The sequence below is a fragment of the Lissotriton helveticus genome, chromosome 6 (assembly GCF_964261635.1).
Source record: "Lissotriton helveticus chromosome 6, aLisHel1.1, whole genome shotgun sequence".
Taxonomy (NCBI): domain Eukaryota; kingdom Metazoa; phylum Chordata; class Amphibia; order Caudata; family Salamandridae; genus Lissotriton; species Lissotriton helveticus.
In genome coordinates, this window is record NC_136067.1 from 914,483,921 (window position 1) to 914,509,314 (window position 25,394).

The 25,394-nt window shown below is 41.8% G+C and overlaps 1 protein-coding gene across 1 annotated transcript in view; it reads right to left on the minus strand.

Moving 5' to 3' along the window:
- The window catches only part of LAMA4 (laminin subunit alpha 4), a 467,067-nt gene that overhangs the window by 268,579 nt on the left and 173,094 nt on the right, over nucleotides 1–25,394 (minus strand). Inside the window, exons 7-8 of the mRNA XM_078648567.1 lie at nucleotides 22,686–22,866; nucleotides 18,574–18,669 (exon numbers count right to left, since the gene is read on the minus strand). Of these exons, the coding sequence (XP_078504693.1) occupies nucleotides 18,574–18,669; nucleotides 22,686–22,866 (277 nt within the window). The remainder of the gene's footprint in view (nucleotides 1–18,573; nucleotides 18,670–22,685; nucleotides 22,867–25,394) is intronic.

Below are 25,394 nucleotides of genomic sequence, written 5' to 3' on the forward strand. Positions count from 1 at the left end.
AACTTGTTGATGATATTGTATCTAATGTCCTGCTGATTTTTGTATACATTGTTGATCATGCAATTAAAACCTTTTTTAATTTCATATCTTAATAAATACGGCCGGGGGACTAGCCCCCGCCTTCCAAAGATAAAGAAGTCTCATGTTCATGTTTCTGGGTGTTGGGTGCCGGATTGGGGGGGGGCGGCAGCCAGTCGCTGACCATGTGAAAAGGGGGGGCCCTCGACCCCCCGCACGCATGGCGGCGCGGCGACCGCTTCCCCCCTTCCCCTCTGTGTGCCTCTCGGTGGTGGGGGCGGGCCCTTGGGCGCGACCCACCACCGATTGGCCGGCGGCCTCCCTGACCCGGATACCAGTGGAGGATGTCCGGGTTAGGGGGGGCGGGCTACTGGAGGGGCGGGGCAGAGGGGCGTCGCTACTCCGCCTGGCCCCTTGGGAATAAAGAGGCGGGGAGCGCCCGGGAGACCCCCTTGTCCCTGGACGCTCCCCCACAGCACGGTGTGCCCCGCGCTCGGGGCTTCTTTGTTTTCCCACCCACCATCCCTGGAACCAAAAAATGTTGTTGCTTCACTAAGTTTGGTTTGAGCGTCATTTTGCTAGCGTACTGTTAACATGTCTTACATGCGTAATCAAACTTTATCTGGACTGTATATTTTGATGATGTAATTTTGTTTAGGAATTCTTTCCCTTTGTAGCGAACTGTGTGTAAAGTGCTTTGATGCCAATTGTGTCTAGGCCTTTTTTCCCTTTGTAGCTTTACGTTGATGCGTGTTATTAATTAGCCAGTGTAGCTGTCCTTTAGAATTTTTTCCATAGGTCGTCGTATTTATTAGGTATGGGGCATGCGGTAAGGTCATGACCGGTGAGCACATATTTTAAGGTCTGAGGGGGCGGGCATCATCCTATGGAGGTTTCCGCCCAGGGGGAGGGGCCATTGGCCACTCCTAGAACTCCAGGGGCAAGGTAATTGATGCTTCAAAGGAGCGCGGGTCAGGAGTAGTCACGCTTTCCTTAGGCTGGTAGCCACCCCGCGCGCGCATACTCATGACGTCACCGGATGGCGCAGAGTAAGGGCCCTCCTTTAGTGGGTAAATGGAGTTCACGGCGTAGACCGGGCGATTACCGGAGCACGACTGCGCATGCGCACAGCTCTAGGTGAGGCGCTGGTTGTAGGACCTGACACCGGTTAGCGACCTTGCCATATGGCCAGAAATGTACAGAAATCAAGATGAGGATGTTAGATTCGGTTAGGAAACAACATGTATTAGAATTTTTTGTTAAGGTTAGCCTCTCAAACTTGTTGATGATATTGTATCTAATGTCCTGCTGATTTTTGTATACATTGTTGATCATGCAATTAAAACCTTTTTTAATTTCATATCTTAATAAATACGGCCGGGGGACTAGCCCCCGCCTTCCAAAGATAAAGAAGTCTCATGTTCATGTTTCTGGGTGTTGGGTGCCGGATTGGGGGGGGGCGGCAGCCAGTCGCTGACCATGTGCCCATTTCCTACCATTGGCTTTGTGGTTTGTAACTTATATTTTTGTCTGCTTCCTAATTGCTGGCTTTATTGGTTTTAGGCTGTCCAACTTGAGTTCATATCCCTCTTGTGGAGCCAGAGCTTTAAATGGATTGGTACTGTCTGGTTCTGAGTACCAGCACTTTTTTGTTTTGAGAGGGAGAGTACCTGCAGTTCTCAGAGTGATGTAATACGTTTAAATGGAGAGTAACAATGCTTCTCAGAAACAAGCAGGTACTCTGTTTCAGCGTACCTGCACTTCTGTTTTTGCATTTTAAGCACTGCATAGAGCATAGCCTATTTACTGTATTCGTCCTCCAGTGCTCGCTTTCTGTAAACAGACAGAGATCAAAGGTCAGAATTTGTCTTCCAGGGAGCTTGGTGTTTATCTGTCTTTCTCTGACTTAAAAGCGAGAAGGTTAAGGTGACAATCTTGCTGTGAAAAGCATAGCTTTTTTCTAGCACACGACAAAATGTATTTATCTGTAAATGAACTGGGCAGATATTTCAGAATATATCAAAATTAGCAGAGCACAAATAGAGCATATTTTTTTAATCCTGCAGTGTGGTGAAAACAAATCAACATACTAGGTGATGACATTTCCACACATCGTTTGTGCGCTGTATACTTATATCAGTAAAACTGAATGTCTATGCAAATGCAATGGTCATTTCAATTGAAAATGTGTTGTCTGTAATGGCAGTGCGCTATCACACCATGCATACACCACTTTGCGCTACTCTACTCTATTCTACACCACTCCACACCACTGTACTCTACTCTGCACCACTCCACTCCATGCCACTCCAATCTTTGCCACTCCACTCTGAATCACTGCACTCTGGGCAACTATTTTCTACTCTGCACAACGCCTCTCTATGTCACCGCACTCTGTCAGTTCACGCTTTAGCACTACTATCCTCTAATCCAAAGCACTCTATGCCACTCTACTTTGCACTATTTGCCACTGCACTCTAAGCCAGTCCAGTCTAGGCCTCTCCACTCTATGCCACTCCACTCTAAGCCACTCCGCAAAACTTCACTCTGTGCCATTGCACTGTACACCACAGCACTCTATGACAATACGCTCTATGCCAATGCACTCAACACCACTCTAATATATTCTGCACCACTGCACTCTACGCCAATCTACTTTACAACACTGCACTCTACCCTGCATCAATCCACTTTACCCTGCTACACTCCACTGTACGCCACTTCACTCTACTCTGAAACAATCTACTCTACGCCTCTGCACTCTTAAGTCACTGAAATCGATGCCACTCTACTCTACAGCACTCCACAACACTGCACCTTATGCCACTGCAATCTACAGTGCACCACTCCAATCCATGCCACTGTACTATACGCCCCTCTACTGTACTCTGCATCACCCTACCCAAAGCACTCTACAACACTTTTCTCAACACCAAGGTACTCCATGCTACTGCACTCTATGCCAATCTAGTCTGCACCACTGCACTGTATTCCACTATGCTCTACTCTTCAACACTCTTCTGTATGTCTCTGCACTCTATGCCTCTGCACTCTACTCTACACCATTGCACTCTGTAACTGTATTCGACACGACTGTTCTCTTTGCCAATGTAGTCTACGTCACTCTGCTCCGCAACACTGCACTCTACAACACTGAAATCTCTGCCATTCTACTCTGCGCTACTACACTCAATGTGAATGCACTAATCTACTCTATGTCACTCTACTGCACTCTATGCCCCTGCACTCTACGACATTCTACTCTAAACCACTGCACTGTACGTAAATGCACTCGAGACCAATCCTCTAAAAACCACTGCACACTGCCCCACTCTACTCTGCATCATTGCACTCTATGCCACTCTTCTCAACTCTGCATCATTCTACACCACTGCTCTGTAAGCCCCCACACTCTATGCCACTGCGCTCCACCCTACTATAGTCTAGACCATTGCATGCTACGTCACTGCACTGTACACCATGCTATTCCACTCTGCACCACTCCACTCTACACTACTCCTCGCGATATCACTCTACTCTACAGCACTCTATGTCACTGTACTCTACGCCAATTCACTATACTCCACTCTACTCTACACAACTGCACTCTATGACATTTTACGCTGCACCACAGCACTCTATACCACAACACTCTACACCACTGCTCTCTACTCTGCACCACTCTACTCTATGCCACTGCAATCTGCCCAACTCTACTCTACGTTGCACCACTTTACTTTATCCCATTGCACTCTATCCCATTCTACTCTGCTGTGCACCACTCTGCTCTACACCACTGTACTCTATGCCACTCTACTCTGCACCACTGCACTCTATGCCACTCTACTATACTCAGCTCCATTGCACTCTACCCCACCCTACCCCACAGCACTCTTCTCTGCATCACTCTACTCTATGCCACTACACTCTAGGCCACTCTATTCTACTCTGCACCATTCTATTCAATGCCGCTGCATTCTACACCACTGCATTCTACACCGCTTAATTCTATACTGCAGCACTCTATGCCACTCTATTCTGCAACACTCCACTCTACACCACTCTACTCTACACTGCTCTACTCTACGCACTGCATTCTACACCATTTCAGTCTACTCTATGCAACTCCACCCCAATGTAGGCCACGCTAAGCAACACCACTCTATGCCACTCCACTCCACACCTTTCTATTCTACTCCACTCTATGCCACTCCCCTCCACACACTGCCACCCCAATCTACACCACTCGACTTTATGGCACTTCATGCCGCTCCACTCAATACCGGTCCACTCTATGCCACTTCACTTTACTCTGTGCCACTCCACTCGACGCCGCTCCACTGTACTCCACCTTATGCCACTCCACTCTATGCCATTCCTCTCTATTGCACTCCACTCTATGACACTTCACTCTACAATACTCTCTGCCATTCTGCGACACAGCACTCTATGACACTCTATGCCACTTCACTCCACTCTACACCACTCCATGCTATGCCATCCTTCTCTGTGACATTTTACTTCACTCTACGCTATGCAACTCCACTCTGCGGCACATCCCCTGTATTCCACTCTACAACACCTTATCCCATTCTGAAAGACTTTACTCCACTCTATGCTATGCCACTTTAAGCCCCTCCACTCTATGCCACTCTACTCTATGACACTACTCCATTCTACACCTCTCCGCTCTATGCCACTCTACAACACGCCACTCTACAGCACCCCACTCTACTCTTCTCTGTGCCCCTCCACGCCCCTCCATTCTATGCCACCTCCACTCTATGCCACCAAATATCACTTCACTCTACATAACTCCACTCCAATGTAGCCCACAACACTCCACTCTTCGCTACTTTATGCTATAACAGTGTACTCCACTTTATGACACTGTACTCCACTCTACGACATTGTATGACCTTCCACTGTACAACACTTCAGTCCATGACCCTCCACTCCATGACACTACAAGACACTCAACTCTACGCCACTCTACTCTACTCTATGCCACCCTACTCCACTCCACTCTACTCCGCTCCACTCCTCTCTAAGCCACTCCACTCTAAGTCACTCTACTCCACTTTACGCCCTATCACTCTACGGCACTTGGCTCTACAACGCTATTTGCCACTGCACTCTGTGACACTCTACACCACAACAGTTTATGCCCCTCCACTCCACTCCATGCCCCTCCACTCTATGCCCCTTCACTCTACATCCATCTGTGTACCACTCTGTGTCATTCTACATCACTCCACTCTAACCCACAACACTCCACTTAAGTCTACGACACTCCACTGTACGAGGCTTCGCTCTACAACACTCCACTATATGACACACCACTCTACCACACTCCACTATATGACACCCTATCGACATGCTATGCTACTCTGCAACACTCCATTCTACTCCACTGTGTGCCACACTACTATATTCAAGGCCACACCACTCCCCTCTGTGCCACAACACTCCGAGTCTCTCTCCTCTGCGCCACAAACTTTTAGCCAGGTTAAACAGCAACCAGTCAAGTATACAACATGGCTAAAAAAACATTGGCAAAGCCAATAGCTCTTCTACTCTCGTACAGTGGCTCATAGATTCTCTCCTCCTCTCTAACTCGACTTCCAGTATCTCTACTATTACTTTGGACCCCTACAGGGAACCTAGTGTCAATCATAGATCAACTAACAAGGGAAACCTAGCTCAAATAGCTACCGCTCACCTTGAAGGGATCACTATCAACTATATCATCAAATCGATGCTACTCAACTGCAGATTGGCCGTGAAATATGCAGCGGATGTCTCGGAGCTCATCATCTCGCAGGACTTGGACCTTCTGATTCTCACTGAAACCTGGCTTAATGGCACATCCTCCCCTATCCTCGACTTAATTATCCCCACTGATTATGCCATTATCAGACTAGATTGACCTGTTAAAGCGGGGGGGGGGTGTTGCTTGCATTCTTCGCTCCAGCCTCCCTTTAAAGCAATTGCATTGTGCTTTGCTGTCTTTTTGTGAGCATCTACTCATCGAAATCTGGAATAAGGGCAAGATTGCCTTTGTGCTTCACATGATTTATCATCCTCCGGGTTACAATCTGATCTTCCTAGAGCAAATCATGGAGGTTATTAGGTCGTGTTCTGACCAACTCTGCCATATATTCCTCTGAGACTTTAACCTCCACTGGAATGACACTAATGATCCCTTGGTCTGCTCCTTTAAAGCTCTCCTCTCCGATCTTAACTTCTCACAGTTCTGTAAGGGACCTACCCACAACAAGGGCACCACTCTCTAACTTATCATGGCCAAAGACAATAGCATACAACTGGGTGACATCCTACCTTGTGACTGGTCAGATCATCATCAAATTTCCTTCCACATCCTGGAAAAGATCACGTGCAGACAGGGCCAACCTCTTAAAGTGAAACAACTGTCTCACAATTTGAGAGACATCAACACCACCGATCTAACATCTATCACCAAAGACAGGCTTCAGCCCCCTCCTAACATGACGAACCTTGACGAGCTTTTTGATCATTACATTAACACTACAGCTAACATTTTTGATAATATGGCACCGAAGTAACTCAAAAGGATTCCAGTCAAACAATCCAAACTTTGGTTTAATGGTGCCCTAAATGATGAGAGAAGCAATCTCACACTCTCAGAGAGACTTTGGAGAAATACACTTTCCACCACAAGCCTATGTCCGCTAAGGAAGGCGAGAAGTATTTACAGCAAACACATCCACATCACTAAAACAGACCACTTCAGGTCCGTGGCGTAATGAAACTTGAGGGGGCCCCTTTGCAAAGTACTTGGAGGGGGCCCCCACCCTCCGGACCCAGTCAGGAGCGTTTGGCCTTAGCCCATGCACAGTGCCTGAGGGGTCCCCCTTAGTACTCCCTTTCCCCATCTGTGGGGGCTTTTGTTACGCCACTGCCTCCATGGAAGCTTGTTTGTACTTCCATATCTTTGACTAGGGCAACATGCGAAGGGGCAGAGTATCCTTCACTTGTATGGGAAAAGCCCACTCAGGAAAGCAGAGGCAGTAACACAGGACTGACATTTCCAGAGGTGTAAAATATGCCTTAGTAACCTTTTTGGAATATTATATTACTCTGCGTCAGCAGTAAGTCGGACCTTCAGTTTACACAAAGATCTTTGCAGCAGACGCATCAACCCATTGCGTAAGCTACACTACACGGATCAGAGATTTGGGCTTCTTGGAGATTTTCAGTAGGATTCTCTCAGCGTTAATATCTAACATTGTTAGGATACTCTGAAAAAAGTTTGTTGATCAAATATTGGACCCGGTCGGGAGAGACACCATGAAAATGGAGATGAGCACAATCTGCTGCATTGGTTTGTTGACTATGGTATTTTAGGACATATTTACTTGAAGCCAGGTTCTTGTATCCCTGCCTGATGATCACTGAAAAAATATGTGTCTCAAAACAGCTTTGGAACTGCAAAGTTTCTCTTGTTTCCTGATTCTGTAATACGCAATTGATGTGAACTAATGAATCAAATCTAGGCTAGGTTGACATGTTCATTAAGCAGGGGTAATCTCATGTAATTGTTGTAGTTTTGTGTTACAGTTGTGCAGTGTTTGAAATTGAAAAATAGAAGTGCATGTACCCGGTAACACAGTATCTGCTTGTTTAGTGAGAAGTGCCAGTACTCCAATTAAAAGTATTACGTCTCTCGTGAGAACTGCAGGTACTCTCCATCTCAAAAGACATTTAAAGAACTGCTGTTTTGATGTGAAATTCACAAAAGTATGTGATCACATCAAATCGTATTATTATGTGCCGATCGCAGCAAAGATTTAGTGCTGGTGCATGGGATCAATGCAAATGACCAGAATGCCAGCTGCTATTTGCGGTGCTTCTATTTGTTTTTTAGTACGAAATGCATCCTAAATGGACTTGAAGATGCATTTACTCTAACATATAGTGCCAAATGCATGTTTTGCATTTTTCATAGTTTTGTTAAAATGTTGTGAAAAAAATTATGCAGATGTCGCACAAAAAGACCTATTGTTGACAGCATCAAGCAATAGAAAATCAAACAATGGTTCTCACTAGTGCGATGTCAGTATTGTAAAGAAGATAAGTGCCTTGTCTTCCCTGAGTCTTTAGAAACAGAAAATTAAAGAAAAGTGATAGAATGACTTCCCTTGACTTGTTATCTCCCTTATCTTATCCTCTTTCTCCATTCTTAATCGACCGAGCAGAAGTGGTGGATTGGCAGATGATGCCTTATCATCACCACGCACGGTTTCACCTACATCCAATGAGCTATATATATATATACATGTGGCAAACAACTGAGCTCTGCATGCTCAGTGGCAGGCCAGTGGGGAAGCTGTGTCCCATCATGGTAACTGCTCTGGCTCTCGACATAGAAGTGATTCAGTAATGATCCGTGGTGAAGAAGTGTGGGGGTGGCGGGCATTTTTTAATGCATTGGAAGGGTGAAATCGAGAGTGCAGGTATCTTAATATGAATTCCATGTGGTAAAAGGAGGGAAGGAGATGAGCAGCTGGGAACCACATCCAAAGATCAAGGGGCATATGTACAAGGAAATGGCACAGCATTGTATTTGCGGCAAATTTTGCAGGGCTGCACCATTTCTAAAATGCAGGGATGTACTGTATTTACAAGAATACGGCGCACCCTGTGTTTTCCCTAGCTCTGGCCCTAAAAATAGCTGCTTAGCGCCAACACAGACACCCTTGCACCAGAGTGCAATGGTGCCTGCGTTGCAGGATGATTGTTCATGTGCAGGAATGTGTCCCATCCTGCACATAAACAATCCTTAATGGCGTTTTGCTCTTCTATATTTCGCAGCACACATAAAAAAAAGCAAAAGCGACGAGAAATTAAAGTATTTCTCCCCGTTGCACCAATCGAACGCCTGCTTTTGCATGGCGTTAGTTTTTGATTCTATCTCACATTTACAGATCCTTGTAAATCTGGGGCAGTGTCAAAAAGCAATGGTTGTTGTGGTGGAACTCCAACACGAATACCCATTGCACACCCCTTAAAAAGTGCCATAAAAAGTGGCACAACGCCACTTTGTAAATATGGAGTGGGCAATTGTGCCAGCAGAACGTCAGTAGGTTTGATGTTCCGGTGGTGCAATCCCCTTGCAAAAATGCCCTCAAATGTTTTGAGAGCAACCTTATTTAGTATCGATTTCCAAAGACTCCTAGACCACCCCCCACCCATAACACATTAGATCAGCTTGAAGAGGTAGGTAATCATGGTGCAGTATGCAGGTGTAGTACGCAGTGAGCACAACATTAAAGTGTATATGGTTCTTTATGAAGATACCTGGACATGAACAGAGAGGCGTCATTACAATGATTCTCACTGGAATTAAATATTTAACAAGTTGAGACACATTTCTTTTTTGAAAGAGACTTGTTTATAACTATAATGTATTTTTGGATTAACATACTATCCTGTGTTGTTTGAAGCGACATATTAATATATTAATTCTATTTTATATATGTGAGCAAGAGGTAGCTTGTCATGTCTAGTTTTTTATGGGTGTAAGAAAGTGGATTAATAATTGGGGTGAATTAAAGTCCACCACAAGTAATAAAGTCACTAACCTTTTAGATCCAGATGAAGGTATCACTAATTTAAACCTGACAGAGAGTTGGCAGGCTTAACAAGGAACCTAGGTAGGCTTTCAGGCTGACAGAGATGGGAAACAAGTCAAATACATCAAGTGGGTTTGTCACAGTCAAAGATTTCCCTTTCTGACTTAAGTCCTTGAAATGGAAGTTAAAATCCTTCAGCGGTACAAACTTGCAGACTGTATTCAAGTAAGTCTAAACTTTTCCAAGTCCCAGCTTTTCAGAAATTGCTGGAGAAGTCTAGATAGACACATCCAAGGGTCATGGACAGCACTCAGGGATCAGAAGTCACTACATCAGAGGCCACCAGCAGGTTACAGTATTTCCTTCTAGATGGTGCCAAACTCGGGAAAGCAGAATTAATCTTTTAATCAGTAACCTGTTTTCTTATTGGACAGCAAGCATCTTCCGCAGTAAAAATACCATTTAGAGCCATGTCACTGTAGGGACATCGAAACATTACATTTCTATATGTCCCACTTTTAAAAGCCCTGCACCCTACCGTGTGGGCTACAAGGCTTGTATAGGTGGGACTTACTACTACATAAAGGAAGGTTTGTCTATGTCAAAAAGGTCGGACTGCAGGTTTAAACTGTAGCAGTCAGGCTACACTGGTAGGCAAGAAGCAATGTGTTTTCTGTCACAACAGTGAATTGCACAATAAATGCTGTAGTCCACGGGTAACATTTAACTTTCAATGCCATGTGTTTATTTCCGCACAATGTACTATGGCCTCATAGGAAAGTTAAATATGCCAGTTAGGAACTTGCGAACTGTACCACATTTTAGGTGTCAAACAAGATGCACTGGGTCTGACTATCAGTGTCACAGTGCACAGACTCCAAAAACACCATCAGTCCAGAAAACTCCCACTAAGGTCCAATCAGCTTTTTGCAGTAATGTCTTTAGGGTATTCTACCAAAATAATATCTTAAAAATATCAGTTAAAACAAATATTGTTTCAAAAATATCAAGAGTCGGACTACCGAAGGTAAGAATATAATTTTTAAAGTCTTTGATATATTAAGATATAGTTAGACATAATACTTTGTTTAGTTTAATTCTTTTTTGCTAAAGGTTGTTATTATTTTGATGTTAAGTGTGTTTAAAGGTTTTATAGTGTAGTTATGTTTTATATGATTTGGTAAAATATTTCAACTTTACTTTAATTATATTTAAGTTTGTTTGGCAGTTTGTTGGGCTTGTAGGGAAATAGGGTGGGGCGTTTTTAAATATCTTTTTTTAATTTGATGATTTTTTAAAGTATGCATTTGCTAATTTGAATATTAATTATACATTTTTAATTATTGAATAGATAATTGCTTTCAACAATTTGGATACTGATTAGTTATATTATGTTTTAAGTATTTTGTATAGCAATTTTACTGTGGTATTATTTGTTAAATAATGTGTATTGTTCTTAATTTTTGGGGGGGGTTGAAATTTTAGGGTACTACTAGGTTGGGAAGTGTGTTAAATCTATATATTTAATTATTTCAAATAATATATTTGTACTATAAATGTGTAGTGTCATTTTATGCATTCATTTATATACTTATTTAGTGTTTTATTTATCTATTTTTCATAAACATTATATCATTTTAAAAATAATATTACTCTATATGTTTGTGGAGATATAGTTTTTGTTTCATTATTTTATATGTACTTAATGTATATAATGCTTACACTGTAGTGGTAATAGTCATTCTGATCTCTCCAAAATAGTGGGAATAGTAAATCTGACCTTCAAGAATGTAATATTTTACCTCCTGTTGCTTTCTTTGGAGTGGGAATAATAAGTATGATCTCTCCAATGTCCAATACTTTCCCTACCATTGCCTAGGTTGGTGTAGAAATAGTAAATCTGACCACCCCACCCTAAAGTCTAGCATATTTCCTACTGTTGCTTATTATGAAGGTGGAAAAAGCAATTCTGATCCCTTCAAAGCCCAACATATTCCTTGCTGTTGCTCTGTGGGGATAGTAAATTTGACTCCTGGAAAGTTCAACTCTTTCTCCTCTTGCTTATGTTGAAGTCGGAAAAGGAAATCTGACCCTCCAAGGTCTCAGTGTTACTTATAAGAGTGGGAATAGTAAATCCAACACATCCAAAGTCCAACACTTTACCTACTGTTGCTTATGGTAAAGCAGGAATGGTAAATTAAACCATTTTGAAACCCCACATTTTCACTACTGTTGCTTATGTTGGAGTGTGAATTGTAAATCTAACCCCTCCAAATCCATATTTTTCCTTACTGTTGGTTACAATTGGAGTGGCAATATTGAACCCAATCATTTCAAAGTCCAACTCTATCCCTACTGTTGCTTACTTTTGAGAGGGAATAGTAAATCTTTCTCCTCCAAAGTCCTATACTTTCCCTACTAATGCTTACATTGGAGATTGATTATTAAGTATGACCTCTCCAAAGTCTAACATATTTTGATATAATTTTAAAAGTACGTTTACTGTAAATTATTTTGTTTATTACATTTTAGTAGTAATATTATTTTTTATGTTAATATTGTTGTAGTATAAGTGTGTCTTTTTTAATATCGAGTGTTTGCAATTATATTTAGGTATTTATGTGCTCTTATTATTTATCTTTAAATAAATGTATTTGTTTAAATATAATTGTAATTTTTGGTGATTACTTTATTTATTTATTTCTGGAGTTTTATATAGCTCTAGCTGGACCCGAGGGTATCAGAGCGCTTTACAACATGTATCAAAGATGCAATCAAACAAAGAAGTGACCGAAGTAGAACATAAAGATTCGTGACGCGTAGCGTTCAAACTTAAAGGGAAGCAAATATAATGTAAAGATATGCAGTGAGAACAGTTCACGCACAACGAGTAGCCGAAAGGTGTAAGAGGTCGAGGTCATAGGACAAAGAGTCAGAGTCATGCGGTGTGCCTGCTAAAGCACTTCGGCAGATCCTATCGGTTCTCTAGGAAACGCTCGAGGAAAAGGTCTTTGAGCAGTCTTTTGAATTTTGCAAAAGAGGGGATAGTTCTGATCTGGGGGGAATAGAGGTCCCGATTCTGGCACATTACCAGCAAAGGACCTGGCCGCAGTTTTTTGTTTGCGTATTTTCAGCTGGGTGAGTAGTAGAGTGTTGGAGCTCCTGCGGATCCTGGACTGACCAGCTTTTTTGAGTTTGGAAGCCAGGTATTCCGGTTTGCCTGTGTGAAGGGCTTTGTGCGTGAGGCAGGCTGTTCTGAAGCTAGCCTGCATTTGAATTGGTAGCCATTTTAGTTCTCCGAGTGCGGGTGTGAGGTGGTCAAATTGCTTAACTCCGGTGACCATTCTGGCTGCTGCATTGAGAGTTGTTTTGAGGGGGGCAAAGTGAGATTTTGCTGTACCAGAGAGGACTGCATTCCCGTAGTCTAGTCTGGACAACACCAATGCTTGAGTGGCGGAGGAAGGGTTTTATTTTTGTTAAGTAATTTCAAGTTGAGGAAGGCGCTCTTTGCGGAGTTCTTACTGTGTTTTCTCATGTCCAGTTTCAGGTCTAGGTTGAGATTTAGAGTCCGCCAGGGTGAGGTTGTATGCATCAATAACTTTGAGCCATTCCTCAATTCCGCAATTTGGGGGTTCTCTTGTTTGTTGGAGATGAGGAGTATTTCTGTTTTCTCTTGATTGAGTTTTAGGTGGTTACTAGAGAGCCAGTGTTGGACCTCTCTTAACATGTTGTTCAGTCCCTGGATGTCATCGATGGAGGAGGTTTTTAGATAGATCTGCATGTCGTCTGTATTTACGTGGAAGGGAATGTTGGATTTTTTGAGTAGGGTGGTGAGGGGTTCAATGTAGATGTTGTGAGGAGAGCACTGACCCTAGTGGGACACCCCTACTTATGGGGTGTAGGTCGGACACAAAGTTTTAGATTTTTATTCTTGGGTTCAGTTATGAAGGAAGGAGGAGAATCAGTGTAAGACCACCTCATCTAGACCTGCCCTTTCTTGAAGAGCCTCAATGAGAAGTTTGCGTTCGACCGTGTCGAAGGCTGCCGATAGGTCTAGGAGAAAGAGTATGTTACCAACCACAGAGGCGGTCCTAACCACCTGAACCAGGGGCAGTCAATATCTAATCCAAACAGAGGTTCAAGAAGCAATTTACTAAAAAAAGGGTGTAATACTTACAGACAAATACACATTATAAACAACCCACCCCAACGATAGTTAATTAGAAAAAGAAGTAAAAAGGATAGAGAAGAGAGACCCATATACAAAATAATTATCAATAAATAAGCTCATTTATTACAATTAATATATGCTAAAATATAGCTAAGTCACTGGCGCTCAATACAATGTGCTGGTACAAAGAGATACTGTGTAATTTTTTTTGTAATGCAGCACTGTCTCCTTTAAGGAGAACAGGCTGCTAAAAAAATTAGTTTACTTTGTATAAAGGCGATCACAGACATGGGGATTTACTGACCCTAGCAGACTAACATCCCTGTGATGGCCACCAATCAGTGTGAGTTGCATTTTGCGACCTACCTCATAGATACCCATGCTTTAGGGTGAACCGCAACCCACTCCAACTCCTTATTTCGTGAACCAACCTATTAGTAGATAGATCCATTCAAAAACTTGGAATCGATTTGCAAATAATTGGTGCGCATTTCCAGAACTGTTTTTGCAAATCGATTCTTGGTAAATCTGGCACTTACTTCTTTCCATCTTTGCTTCTATCTTTCATTCTATTCCTCTTACACTTTAACTTGTTTCTCCCTGACTTCAGCCTTTCTTTTCAACTTTCTTTGTTTCCACACTCTTTCTTGATAACTGTGCATGCCTTCTATTGAAAGCCACATCCCTTGGCTCTATCCTGAAAAAGGCATACAAATGTTTGCGCGCTCATCATTGAAACTAAACTGTTTTCTAGGATGCATACATTATTAAAGCGCAACATTTTTTAAATTTTTGCCAAAAATCTCTTGAAAAGGTTGCTGCCACATGAAAGGATTATGAAAATTCTCCTGTTGCTAATATGCAGATGAATATGTGGAGATAGTCTCTTCTCATTTGGGGTCAGGTTACATAAGTTTGTTTCATTGTAATGTAAGTATACACCAACCCACGGGTACAAAAATAAAATTGCAAGATGGTTTGCACAAAGGTAATTTTTTCCCTGTTACAGTGGTGCGAATGTACACTTCCCTGAGGATAATGTAAGACATTTGTATCTTCCACCTGGGGGAAATTAGGTGTATTGTGTGAACCTTTACACAACATGTCTACGTAATGCCATCAATCTCAATCCCAGTTATCCAACATACACATTTACAGTGAGATTAGGGCAGAAGAATTAACAGAAGAATGCCCCTGATCAGGTTGAATATATTGTTCTTGAAAAAAATAACATTAGGAAAAGTAGCATTCCTTTCAGGTTAATGCATAATTTATTCGAAATAAAATGAAGTGGGGAAAACTACGAAAGCAACTAACATCTGATGTAGCTCAGAACCAAAAGTTGTGAAATCTAAATTAAAGAAAAATATGCAATATGCAAATGTGGTTTGAAACACCTTCCCCTCATTTAAAAATCAAACTCCTTTACCCGATAAATCCTGTTGTAAAGTCATTATCAATGCTATATCTTGATATTACAATCTATTTATTGATGACAAGTATACAAGAGACATTTTAAAAAAATCACAACTGGTCCCATATACCCTGATGTTCACTCAAGATGACAAAGGGCTGAACACGTACTTTTATTCTGTTTTCTTTCTTGATAAAATAGCGAATATTTAGTTGTTGATTAACTTGCATGAAGACTGATGAGTATTCTGTATCTTGGATTTGGACAGAGCCTACGAGTGTCCACAAAATGAAGCAACTTCTTTTGAATGTTCTGCAGTACTAAACACACTGAAAATCACCAATACCTACACAATGGACAAATTGAGGATCTGTAATAGCTGACATGTGTCAGGCATATACATACCACAGCACTGCTGTAAATAAGCATTGGCAAAGTCACTAGGTCTCGCCGTTGGGACCTACTGGCTTTGGCAATAGCATAAGCCATGCTGCAGAGCATCCCTGATACTCAGCAGCATGGCTAATGAACAGTAAAAAAGAAAGGCTACGCGGCAAGCTGTATCATTGTGAAGGTACGTGCACCATGCATGCAGATGCCTATATAATGATAGGAGCAGTTCTTTTTTTACTGATCCCAGTTGGATTGTAAAACAAAAATAATTTATATGGACGAGGCGGGATGGAGAAAAATGTGGTTGGGAGAAAGAATGCTAGTGGGTAGAAGCAACATGAGATTTTGGGAAGCAACATGGAAGGCATTTGGGAAGCAACTCGGGGTGCATCGGGGCACGGGTGAGAGAAGAAACCCGAAGGGCACTTGCGGTAAGCCAACTGAGGCAGAGCAACGTAGAAGGGGATGTCAACGAATGAACAAGAGGTGCATGGGACAGCATCATCCAGAGCACTCGAAGTTTAAAGCTATAAAGCTATAAAAAGCAGTTTGAAGGATAACTTTGTGAAAAATAAAAATGTTATAAGGTTAAGTAAATATATTTGATGTAAGAAATGTGAAAACATAGAGAATGGGAGGAACCTCAACCACTTTAATGAAGTGGTTTTAGAAAAAGAAAAACAAAGTATGAAAAGCAGGCATTTTGTGGGAGGAGCCAAACGGGATATCCTCCACTGGCAGGACAAAGACTAAATGGATGGGCTAAAACAAGTAAAACGATCAAATTGTAAGCAAGATAATAAGAGTGACAAAACAAAAATGGATGGTGTTGGAATTCCAGGTCAGCTATCTACATGTCCCCAAGAAGTCTTTCGCAACCAGACAGCTCTCTTTTTTGAACCTCTGCTATAAGATTTTGTTAACAGTAATTTCAGACTGCTGTTTTCCCTACTACATATGTTGGATCAAGTTTGCCATTGAAAGTGGCTACTTGGAATTCTGTATGGATGACTATTTATCAGCTTTCATCTAAAATCTGCTTTCTTTCCAGGTACTGCAGACAGGGTGAGTAGCCTGCTAAGGCTCACATTGAAGTGTACTCAGTATTTTGCTCAACCTTCTAGTGGATTCTGGGGTGGGCGGAACTCGCGAAGTTTGACTATGTGGAATTCTGCAGTTTAATAAAAACTCTGTGAGATTCCATGGACTTCCGCCTGCCCCGTGTTTTGCCTTCTCGAGGTCTCACTGGTGGTAGAGGGCACACTCGGCGATGCTAGCGTCTATTGGTTGCGGATGCCTTCTGGACAGTCGCATTCAGATAGCTGGTGGGCGACAGCGGTCTGATGAGGTTAATGAACGGGGCTTTGTTGTGCTGCAACATCTTGTTTCACTAATGCCATGTGCACAGCTCGCTCGCTCATTCACAGTCCACAATACCTGTGTTTGTACTTCCTAAACAAATAAGATATAGCGCATGCAATAAAGGCCTTGGCGTACTTTCGCTCCCAATGCCATTATCCACAGAAAAACTTCTCGCTCCATAGCCTTAGACGTCTCACAAACTCTGAGAGCCAGGGTGCAGTGGGGGAGGGACCAGGCCATGACTCACTGCATGACTTTCAGTTTCAGACAGGAAGCGATTCTTCCCAATGAGTGAAGTTTTAGCTCTTACCCCGTCAGAGACCACCACAGTGGATTTAAATCTGCCCTCCTGATTAATTAATTCAGCTGGCAGAGCACGGCAGCGGAATTAAAAATTCCAACCACCCCTAGAGGCATTGTGAGTGTCTTACTTTACGAACAAAGTAATAAACTTGAGGCTCTTGGTAAGGCCCCCGCCTTTCCAAGAGCATTAAGCATACTGCTTTTTTTTTACTTTGCATATTACTTTTGTTATAATAACTTCAATTGTGTGTTGCATTTCTATTTTCCACTCATCATGAAGGAGTTGTTGGATAATGTCAATGATTAGTTTGTCTGCTTCTTGATGGGACAACTGTTGTGTCACACTAGGTTTTACCTCAGAATTATCTCCTGCTGCAGTGGTCATGCTGTTGTCAGGACATCCAAACTCTGGAGTCGGTGCTTGCCTTTATACATTTGCCGCCAACATACTATTTTCAAGTTTTCTGGTACTCTATGCAACCCCCACAAAATCGAAACGGTGAAAGATCGATAGTTTTCCACTAACAACACATACATTCTGCTGCCTCCAAGCTAAAAAAAGCCTTTAGGAGTGGCCGATCTATGATAGATTATTGTTTTGTGTGGTGTACCTCATACCATTTGAAGTTGCTCAGAAACATTAGGCCTCGTTTGATGTAACCCTAATTGACCACAGTGGTCATGATGGTAAGGTTGGTTCACAATGAGAGTACCGCAAAGCAAAGTATGCTCATTTTTAGCGCTACTTTGTACTCCATTGTACTCCATTATAATCAAGTTATGGCATAGTGATATTGTGAATAATGCCACTAGGCTGTACCTGAAGCATTGCATTGGCTAACTCTGAAAGCTTGTTTTGTCTTCAAGATGTTTTCTACAACATATCTTAAAGTGTATGGCAACAGATCTTCATACATGAAATTGCATTTTTTTCTGTCAATTGCCAGTCAAGAAATGTTGTTCCTACCATTAAGCATACCAGATGCCATGGTAAATATTTTTTCAGCTGAGGGTCTTTGGAAATGCTCACCTGGAAATTTGTGCAAAATGGCTCATTACATTAATTTTAGAAAATGTATGAAGAACTTTCCGTTTTCAGTAGTTGATGGATTATAAGGTGTTATACAAATCAGCACGTAATTGGATTTTATAGATGTGTCAGCACAAAAAGGTAAGACATCTCTGCAGTAAAAAAGAAAATACTCTTCAGAATTCATGTAGAGGACTGACTTCCCCCATCATACTCTGACCACATATAGATGTATACTAAAGAGATGCTGGTAAAGAATACTTACCAAAGAGTGAGCAGGAGGTGCTGCCAGGAGCTTCGGGGTCTTCTGCCAGGCATTCTCCTGTTTGACGATCACAAGGCCCCCCGTCACAGTCACATCCTACAGAGACAAAGCCAGTGAATTGAAGAAGGGCAGGATAAATAAAATAATTATTATATAATGAAGCTGCATCTACATCCTTAATGATTTACTGACCAACTCACCCTATGAGGGCCTAAGTTAATAAATGTGCCACCCCAATGCTCTGAGGCAACATTGTTGTGCTATAGACAATCATTAAATTGCAAAACCTGAATTGTCAATTGCACTTTGCAGGCAGAGAATCTACCAGATGTTTCACCAATGTAAACAAATGTATTCATGTGAAAGGTAAGAATAAGTGAGTTTTCAGGTTATGAAAAGTAAGGCAACACCTTCCCAACACCTTCCCATAGAAGCCCAGGTTCACACCAGAACCTGGGCTTCTATGGGAATTCACAAGGGCATTATCGCCACTTTAGCGGCAGTTTCCTGCGTCATATCATATAAATATTCTTTAAAAGTGTTTGTGCTCCATAACCTTTAATAGGTACCAGCATGAACGGAAATAAATCCATGTAGGATAAGAGCTTTTTAAATTTGATTCCACGTTCTGGTCTCCTGGGCCTTGGGGTGTACTGTCTTATAAAATTACTCTTTAACGTCTAGCCTTATTTGCAAGAGGGTGTTTACTTTTGGGATGGAAGGACAATCATCTGAAAATCTACCTAATGGTTATTTTTTGCTATCATACGTGGAAATTCAGAACAGACTTCCTACATCCTTCCATTCTTTCATTTTTGTGGTCCTGATAGATTTATGAAAAGGTGAATAATCCGTAGTGTATGTTTGATATTGATTGAATATGTTTTCCTTATTACCTTCAGGTACATTAAATCCCCGGAATAGTTTTAATGTGAAACAATACCCACATTAGTTTTGGTCATTGGGGATGTTTTCCTTTTGGTGAAGGGTTTCAGGTTCTTATCTAAGTCAAAATCCCTCCATTTAGCCTGTTTAGCAGGAGTCTGAACCTCTGTACAGAGCCCTAGCCACTGCTTCTTCAATTAGGAAAGGTGAATCCCTGTTAGATATAGTAAGTAGTGGGTCGTCCTCATGAAGAAGCCCAGTTTCAGATTCTTAAACCAAGTCAATCACTAAATGTTGCATCTTCTGTGTACCCTTTCTGTTTTCCATGTTGCCGTTTAAGTAGGTTGCCAAGCAACTATACCTCCAATGAGGGAAATGAAAGCGACCTTTCAGTTTCTGTAACATGCCTGCCTTCTTCTCATTGAGATCTCCAAAGAAACCTTCATTATGCAGCACATCTCAGCCTGCTATAGCTGGGCTAAGTAACAAAAGACTGAAAGGAAAAAGGAACAAACAGCTGCTTAGGCTAGCCAGTTACCAGCCCACAATATCCCAACCATGATTGCCACATCCCTGCTCGGCATTAGAGTAGGGCATCGGGGGATCATGGTATGCTACAATGTTTGACTGCTGAGCCACTAAATACATATTTACACCTGATTGGTATATTTATTATTACGTCCATACTATATGGTACTACATTTACCCATGGCCTGTATAATAAATGCTACTAATGGGCTGAAGCACTGATTGAGCTACCCACCAAAGTAGCACCGTAAACGACGTCCCAGGCCTGCCATTTCAGCCTGTAGTACAGTGTTTATTTCGACCTGGCAAAATGAACTTTTTGCCAAGCATAAACCTTCCTTTTTAAAAATTATAAGTCATCCCTAAGTAGGCCTTACATGCTCATAGTGCAGGATACATGGTATTTTAAAAATTGGATATGTATATACAAAGTTGTACATGTCCTGGTAGAGGAAACTCCCCAAAGTTGTTTTTTCAATATGGCAAGACGGGCTCTTCCATGGAAAAGAACCTAGATTGCATTATAATTGCATAATTTCAGTTTAGGACTCACTAGAAAAATAATTTGGGGACTCATTGTAATGGGAACCGAACTTCCAAATTTAAATTACTGTTTTGAAAATGCCACTTTTAGAAAGTTGGCATTTTGCTGCCTAAGCCAAAAGTGCCTTTCTGTCAGTGTCCAAGGTCAACTGACTGTTAATGGCTCTCTTGTGGTGTTACATGTATGGCTCCTAGACAGTAAATAAAGGTCCTGGGTGTGGGGAGGTGTGGGTCCTTCTGATAGGATGGTTAGGGAGGGACTGTGTCCTTGACCTCATTGTATCTCAAAGGGTAGACTGGGAGCTGTACCCAGCCCCTTCCTGACTTCAGAAGAAGCCTAACCTATCACTGGCATAAGCAGTTTACACCAGGGCTTTTCTGCTTCACTAGCTTGACCGGAGAGAAAGCCAAGGGAAAGGGAGGAACTGATCAGGATCATTTTTAGAGTTAGACAAAGGGTGTCCCCACCTACAGGCTGGCACTGGGCATAAAAGGGGCATCCCCAGACTCACTCCTCAGAACACTCCTGGACCTGTGAAAACTCAGAAGGATATTTCTACTGTCTGAAGCCTGAAGGAAGACTGGGGAATGCTTCCCTTGGACCCAGGACCCTAGAAGTGACTCCAAGTGTCAAATGGGTGATCTCCTGGGTGAACTAATGAGATACACCATGTTTCAGAGTCCTTTCCTACATCCCAGTTGACTAGAGCCAACTGGACCTGGCCTGGTCCCCTCTGCTGGCCTCCATGGGAGTGAGTCCTAACCCCCAAGTGCTGTCCTCAAGGTCCTGGAACATTGGCTGGATTTGCAGTCCACTTCTCTCTACCTAACTAAAGGTTTTACCAGATCCAACACAGAACAGTGAATAGCCACGCAGAGCCATGCAGCCCCTAACCAAAAGCTTCACTGGATTTTACGCCGAGCGATGCAGGGCCCGGCAGAGCCATGCAGCCCCTGAATGAAAGCTTCACCGAATCCAATACAGAGCGACTCCCAGCTGTGCAGAAGTTGTGGAGCAGCCCAGATCTGAAAACAAATGACTCAGAGCCTCGCAGAACCGTGCTGTGAAGCTCCTGAAGCTCCTGACTGAAAGCTTCATCAGATCCCACGCCAAGTGAGTCAGTGCTCTGCAGAGCAGCACCGACCCCGAATTGAAGTAAAAACTTTCAGAGGAACAAACCTGGTCGAGTATCCCACCCACAGTCCACCGTGATCAGCCTGAACTTATGACTTTGTCCCAGTCCAGTGCGACCAGATATTCGCAGTTGACGTTTCACGCATTTTAGTACATAAAACGTTGTTCCATTGATTGGATTTCTGTTGTTTGGGTGTCATTGTTTGTATTAAAATATTGTCTATTTTTCCTAAATTGGTTTGCTGTATTTCTCATGTTGTGTTTTCCCTTTATTGCTGTTCGTGAACTGCATAAATACTTTACAAATTGCCTCTAAGTTAAGCCTGACTGATTTGTGGCCATGGTACTTTAGGATTAAACACAGATTTAATTAATGGCTTTAGTAACTCACCCTAACACGGATTGTGATTATTATTTGGAATGGGTTCCTGCCCCCTTCAACAAATAATCCACTTACTTCCTGTTTCTATTAAGGAATACCCATTCAAAAAATGGCAGGTGATGTGTGCACTCATTTGCCATACCATGTGCATGCACATACATCATGGTTCAGGCCACCATTGTTATTTTCAATCATAACATGGTAGATTGCTATGTTATAACAGTAAATTAAAATTCAACAAAGGGTAAATAAAGTGCATGCAAAGCACAAAAAACGATGTGTGTGGCCAAACAGCAATCGGTGCACAGGGAAGAAAGAGGAAAATGCAGAGTGAGAAAGAACAAGGAAACACAATTACTCCAATGGTGTGTTGAATTTAAAATAAAAAAATGACCATTAGAATTCAGTGGAATGATAAAACTCATCCACTCATAATGACAATGATGGGTGGGATAATCACAAGAAGTGGACGAAAAATTAATGACTCTGATGGAAACAACTGAGAAAGACAACAAAACTATAAATTTTTGAGTATGAGGCTAATCCAATGTTCATTGCAGGTATATGTTTTTACTGAAAACAATAGCTCTGCCTACAGACAGCTAAGAAAGTAGCTGAGACCTAAAAATTTTAACTTACTCTGGCATCCTGAGGGTCCATAATTCCAAAACCCAGACTGACATCTCTCGCAGTAAACACCACCAGCTCCAGGCTGGCAGCGACATCGTTGTGTTATTGGATCACAAATGTTATCCTGGGAGGCAGACCCACATGTACACTTTTGGCAACCTGTGCACTTGTCATACCCAAAATAACCAACCTGGAGGGAAAAAAAGATGCAGTATTAGTATTCATGCTTAAAGGTAAATATATTATCTAAATTCAAATCTGCCACTAGTATGACCTGTATTCAACTCTGATTGAAAAATAGAAGCTTTAAATTCTCTTTTCTCTGATTATGTTGATTACTGCATCTGTCAGCACTTCTTGAGAGGCTACAATGTGGCCTCATTCAAACCTACTGAAATGGGAGCCCGGGCTATTTCAAGGCACCCTTGGCCTATCTTTGTGAATTGCTGTCTATATGGTGTTCTGGGAGTTCATCTACAACACATTATTCCATTAGCTGCTTTATCACGTCCTCTCTCCATGTCACATAAAATGCTCCTTAATCTGAATCCTATGGTTTCTGGGGGCATGCATTAGTCAGAGGGGATGCCCAGAGGTTAATCACTGTAAATGCATATTCCGCCCACATAGTGTCCACCATGATACGTTCTCAATGCTTTACACCAATGGTGGTCATTGGTGAACTTCACCTACCTCATTGCATTAAAATAATTTAGTAGTACAAACGTCTTTATTTTTATCCATCCATTTATTTCAATATCAACTTAACATAAAAATATTGCACATACATCGTCTACAAAAATACATCACAATGCATTTCATATTGAAGTATATTAAGGGACAAAACCGTATAAATCCCTGGTATCTCGATTAAAATGGTCCTTGCTCTTGCTTTGATGTCCATTAGGAGTTGGAAAGGTTTTTAAAGGTTTATACTTTCTCTTTGTAGCTTTGAAGCAGCAAATGGTTACTGCCAAGCCAACCCCACAGGATAATGGGATTGGGGTCCTATTACCAATCCTGATGGTATAATTACCCATCAATTCATATTGGCAGGATAAAAAAGAAAAATCTACATCCCCTGTATCTTAAAATCTACAAAAGTGAGTTTTGTCATTTCGGAACGCGACCTACATTATGTATCCTGTTTAAGTGAATACTTTGTAGCTGTCAAGAACCGATATTTTGGAGACCACATTTTACAGTGGCATTGTTTAGTTCAGATGTAGCAGCAAACCATGGCATATCATCTTCTAGGCCACAGAGGACCAACTTCTGTCCTCCTCATACTCTTAGCTTACCGCTGAGGTTTCGGAACAACGGACGGGGGAGGGTAATGCATGTTCTCAAACAACTACTATATTCATTGCCAGTTTTTGTCATCTGACATATCACAGTGCCAACCCGGTGAAAAGGAAGTGTATTCCTGACATTTCTGTAATTTAGATATCCTCATGTAACTTCAAGTCAAGATAACCTCAATGAAACAGTGGGTTTCACTGAGGCCTGGCTGTTGTCTGGTAGACTGGTCTCAAAGCTTAAAACAATAAAATAAACACTTGAGTCTAAAAGTGAAACCCTGGGAGAACATAAGGCTCAGTCACCACCCCATAGACCCTCATGTGTCTTATCTCTTGTCCAAATTGCACTGGCTCCCCATCTTGCTTGAATTCTGTTCAAATCCATGCACATTGTTTATCGAGTTTTCCATAATTCTGGGCGTCTTTCTCTACGAGAAAGGTCAGTCATACAGTACTTAACACAATCTGCGTTCTTCTACTTGTGCCTAAATCTTTTATTCATTATCACCATCTACCAAAATATCGTTGCCACCATTTTTACAAGAAACCCCACAAAATTCAGCTGAAATATCATTTACAGCAAATATCAGCTACAAACTGTTCATACACTACATGCTTCATGGCTAAGTTTCAATTTATGTCACCTTATAAGTACTAAAGCATGTCTCAGATACAGCCTCAACAAGAGGTCAACATCTACTCCAGGATCTGAAGGGGATTAATAACAAAGAGAACATTGAAGAATATGGCTTAGAGTTTTGGTGTCAAGGATTCAGAGGCCTTTTGGGATATGTGTCTTAGAGTACAAGAAAGAGTGCAGGTGATCTTCTATTAAACCTTCTATATGCTCTTAAACCGGAGGATGTTATGATACCAAATCTTTACCTGCAAGTGACCCCCACCTCATAAAGATCAAAAAAGTGGTGTCAACGTTTTTTGTGAGTTTAACATGTAGAAAAGTAGTCTATATTTAAAGTTACATGTGTGCACTTATATCATCCTATTGCCTTGGAAACGCTTTTGCTATGACCTGTTAAAACTCATAATCTTGGCTTATGTAAGGCCTTGATGCCAACTTTTTCAAAATGAATGTCTCACTGTTCTTGTTCAGTGTCTTTTATTTTTGCTAAACATATTCAACCATGTTTGTTCAATTCCAAATGGCATTGTTCTCAGAGAACTTTTTCTCAGTTCTGGCCAATGTTATCTTAAACTAATCTCCCCTTCGTCTCAACTTCACTACAGCTCAGATAGTCCCTGTACATTATCTACAAAGTTATTTATTAGTTATTACATGACATACTTAATGAACGCCTTAAAAGTCAGGATTTCATCAGTTCACATCATTTTGTATAGAAGAAAGGTCCATATATTCTATGTGTGAGAGATAACTCATGTCTATATTTAATCTGCCAGT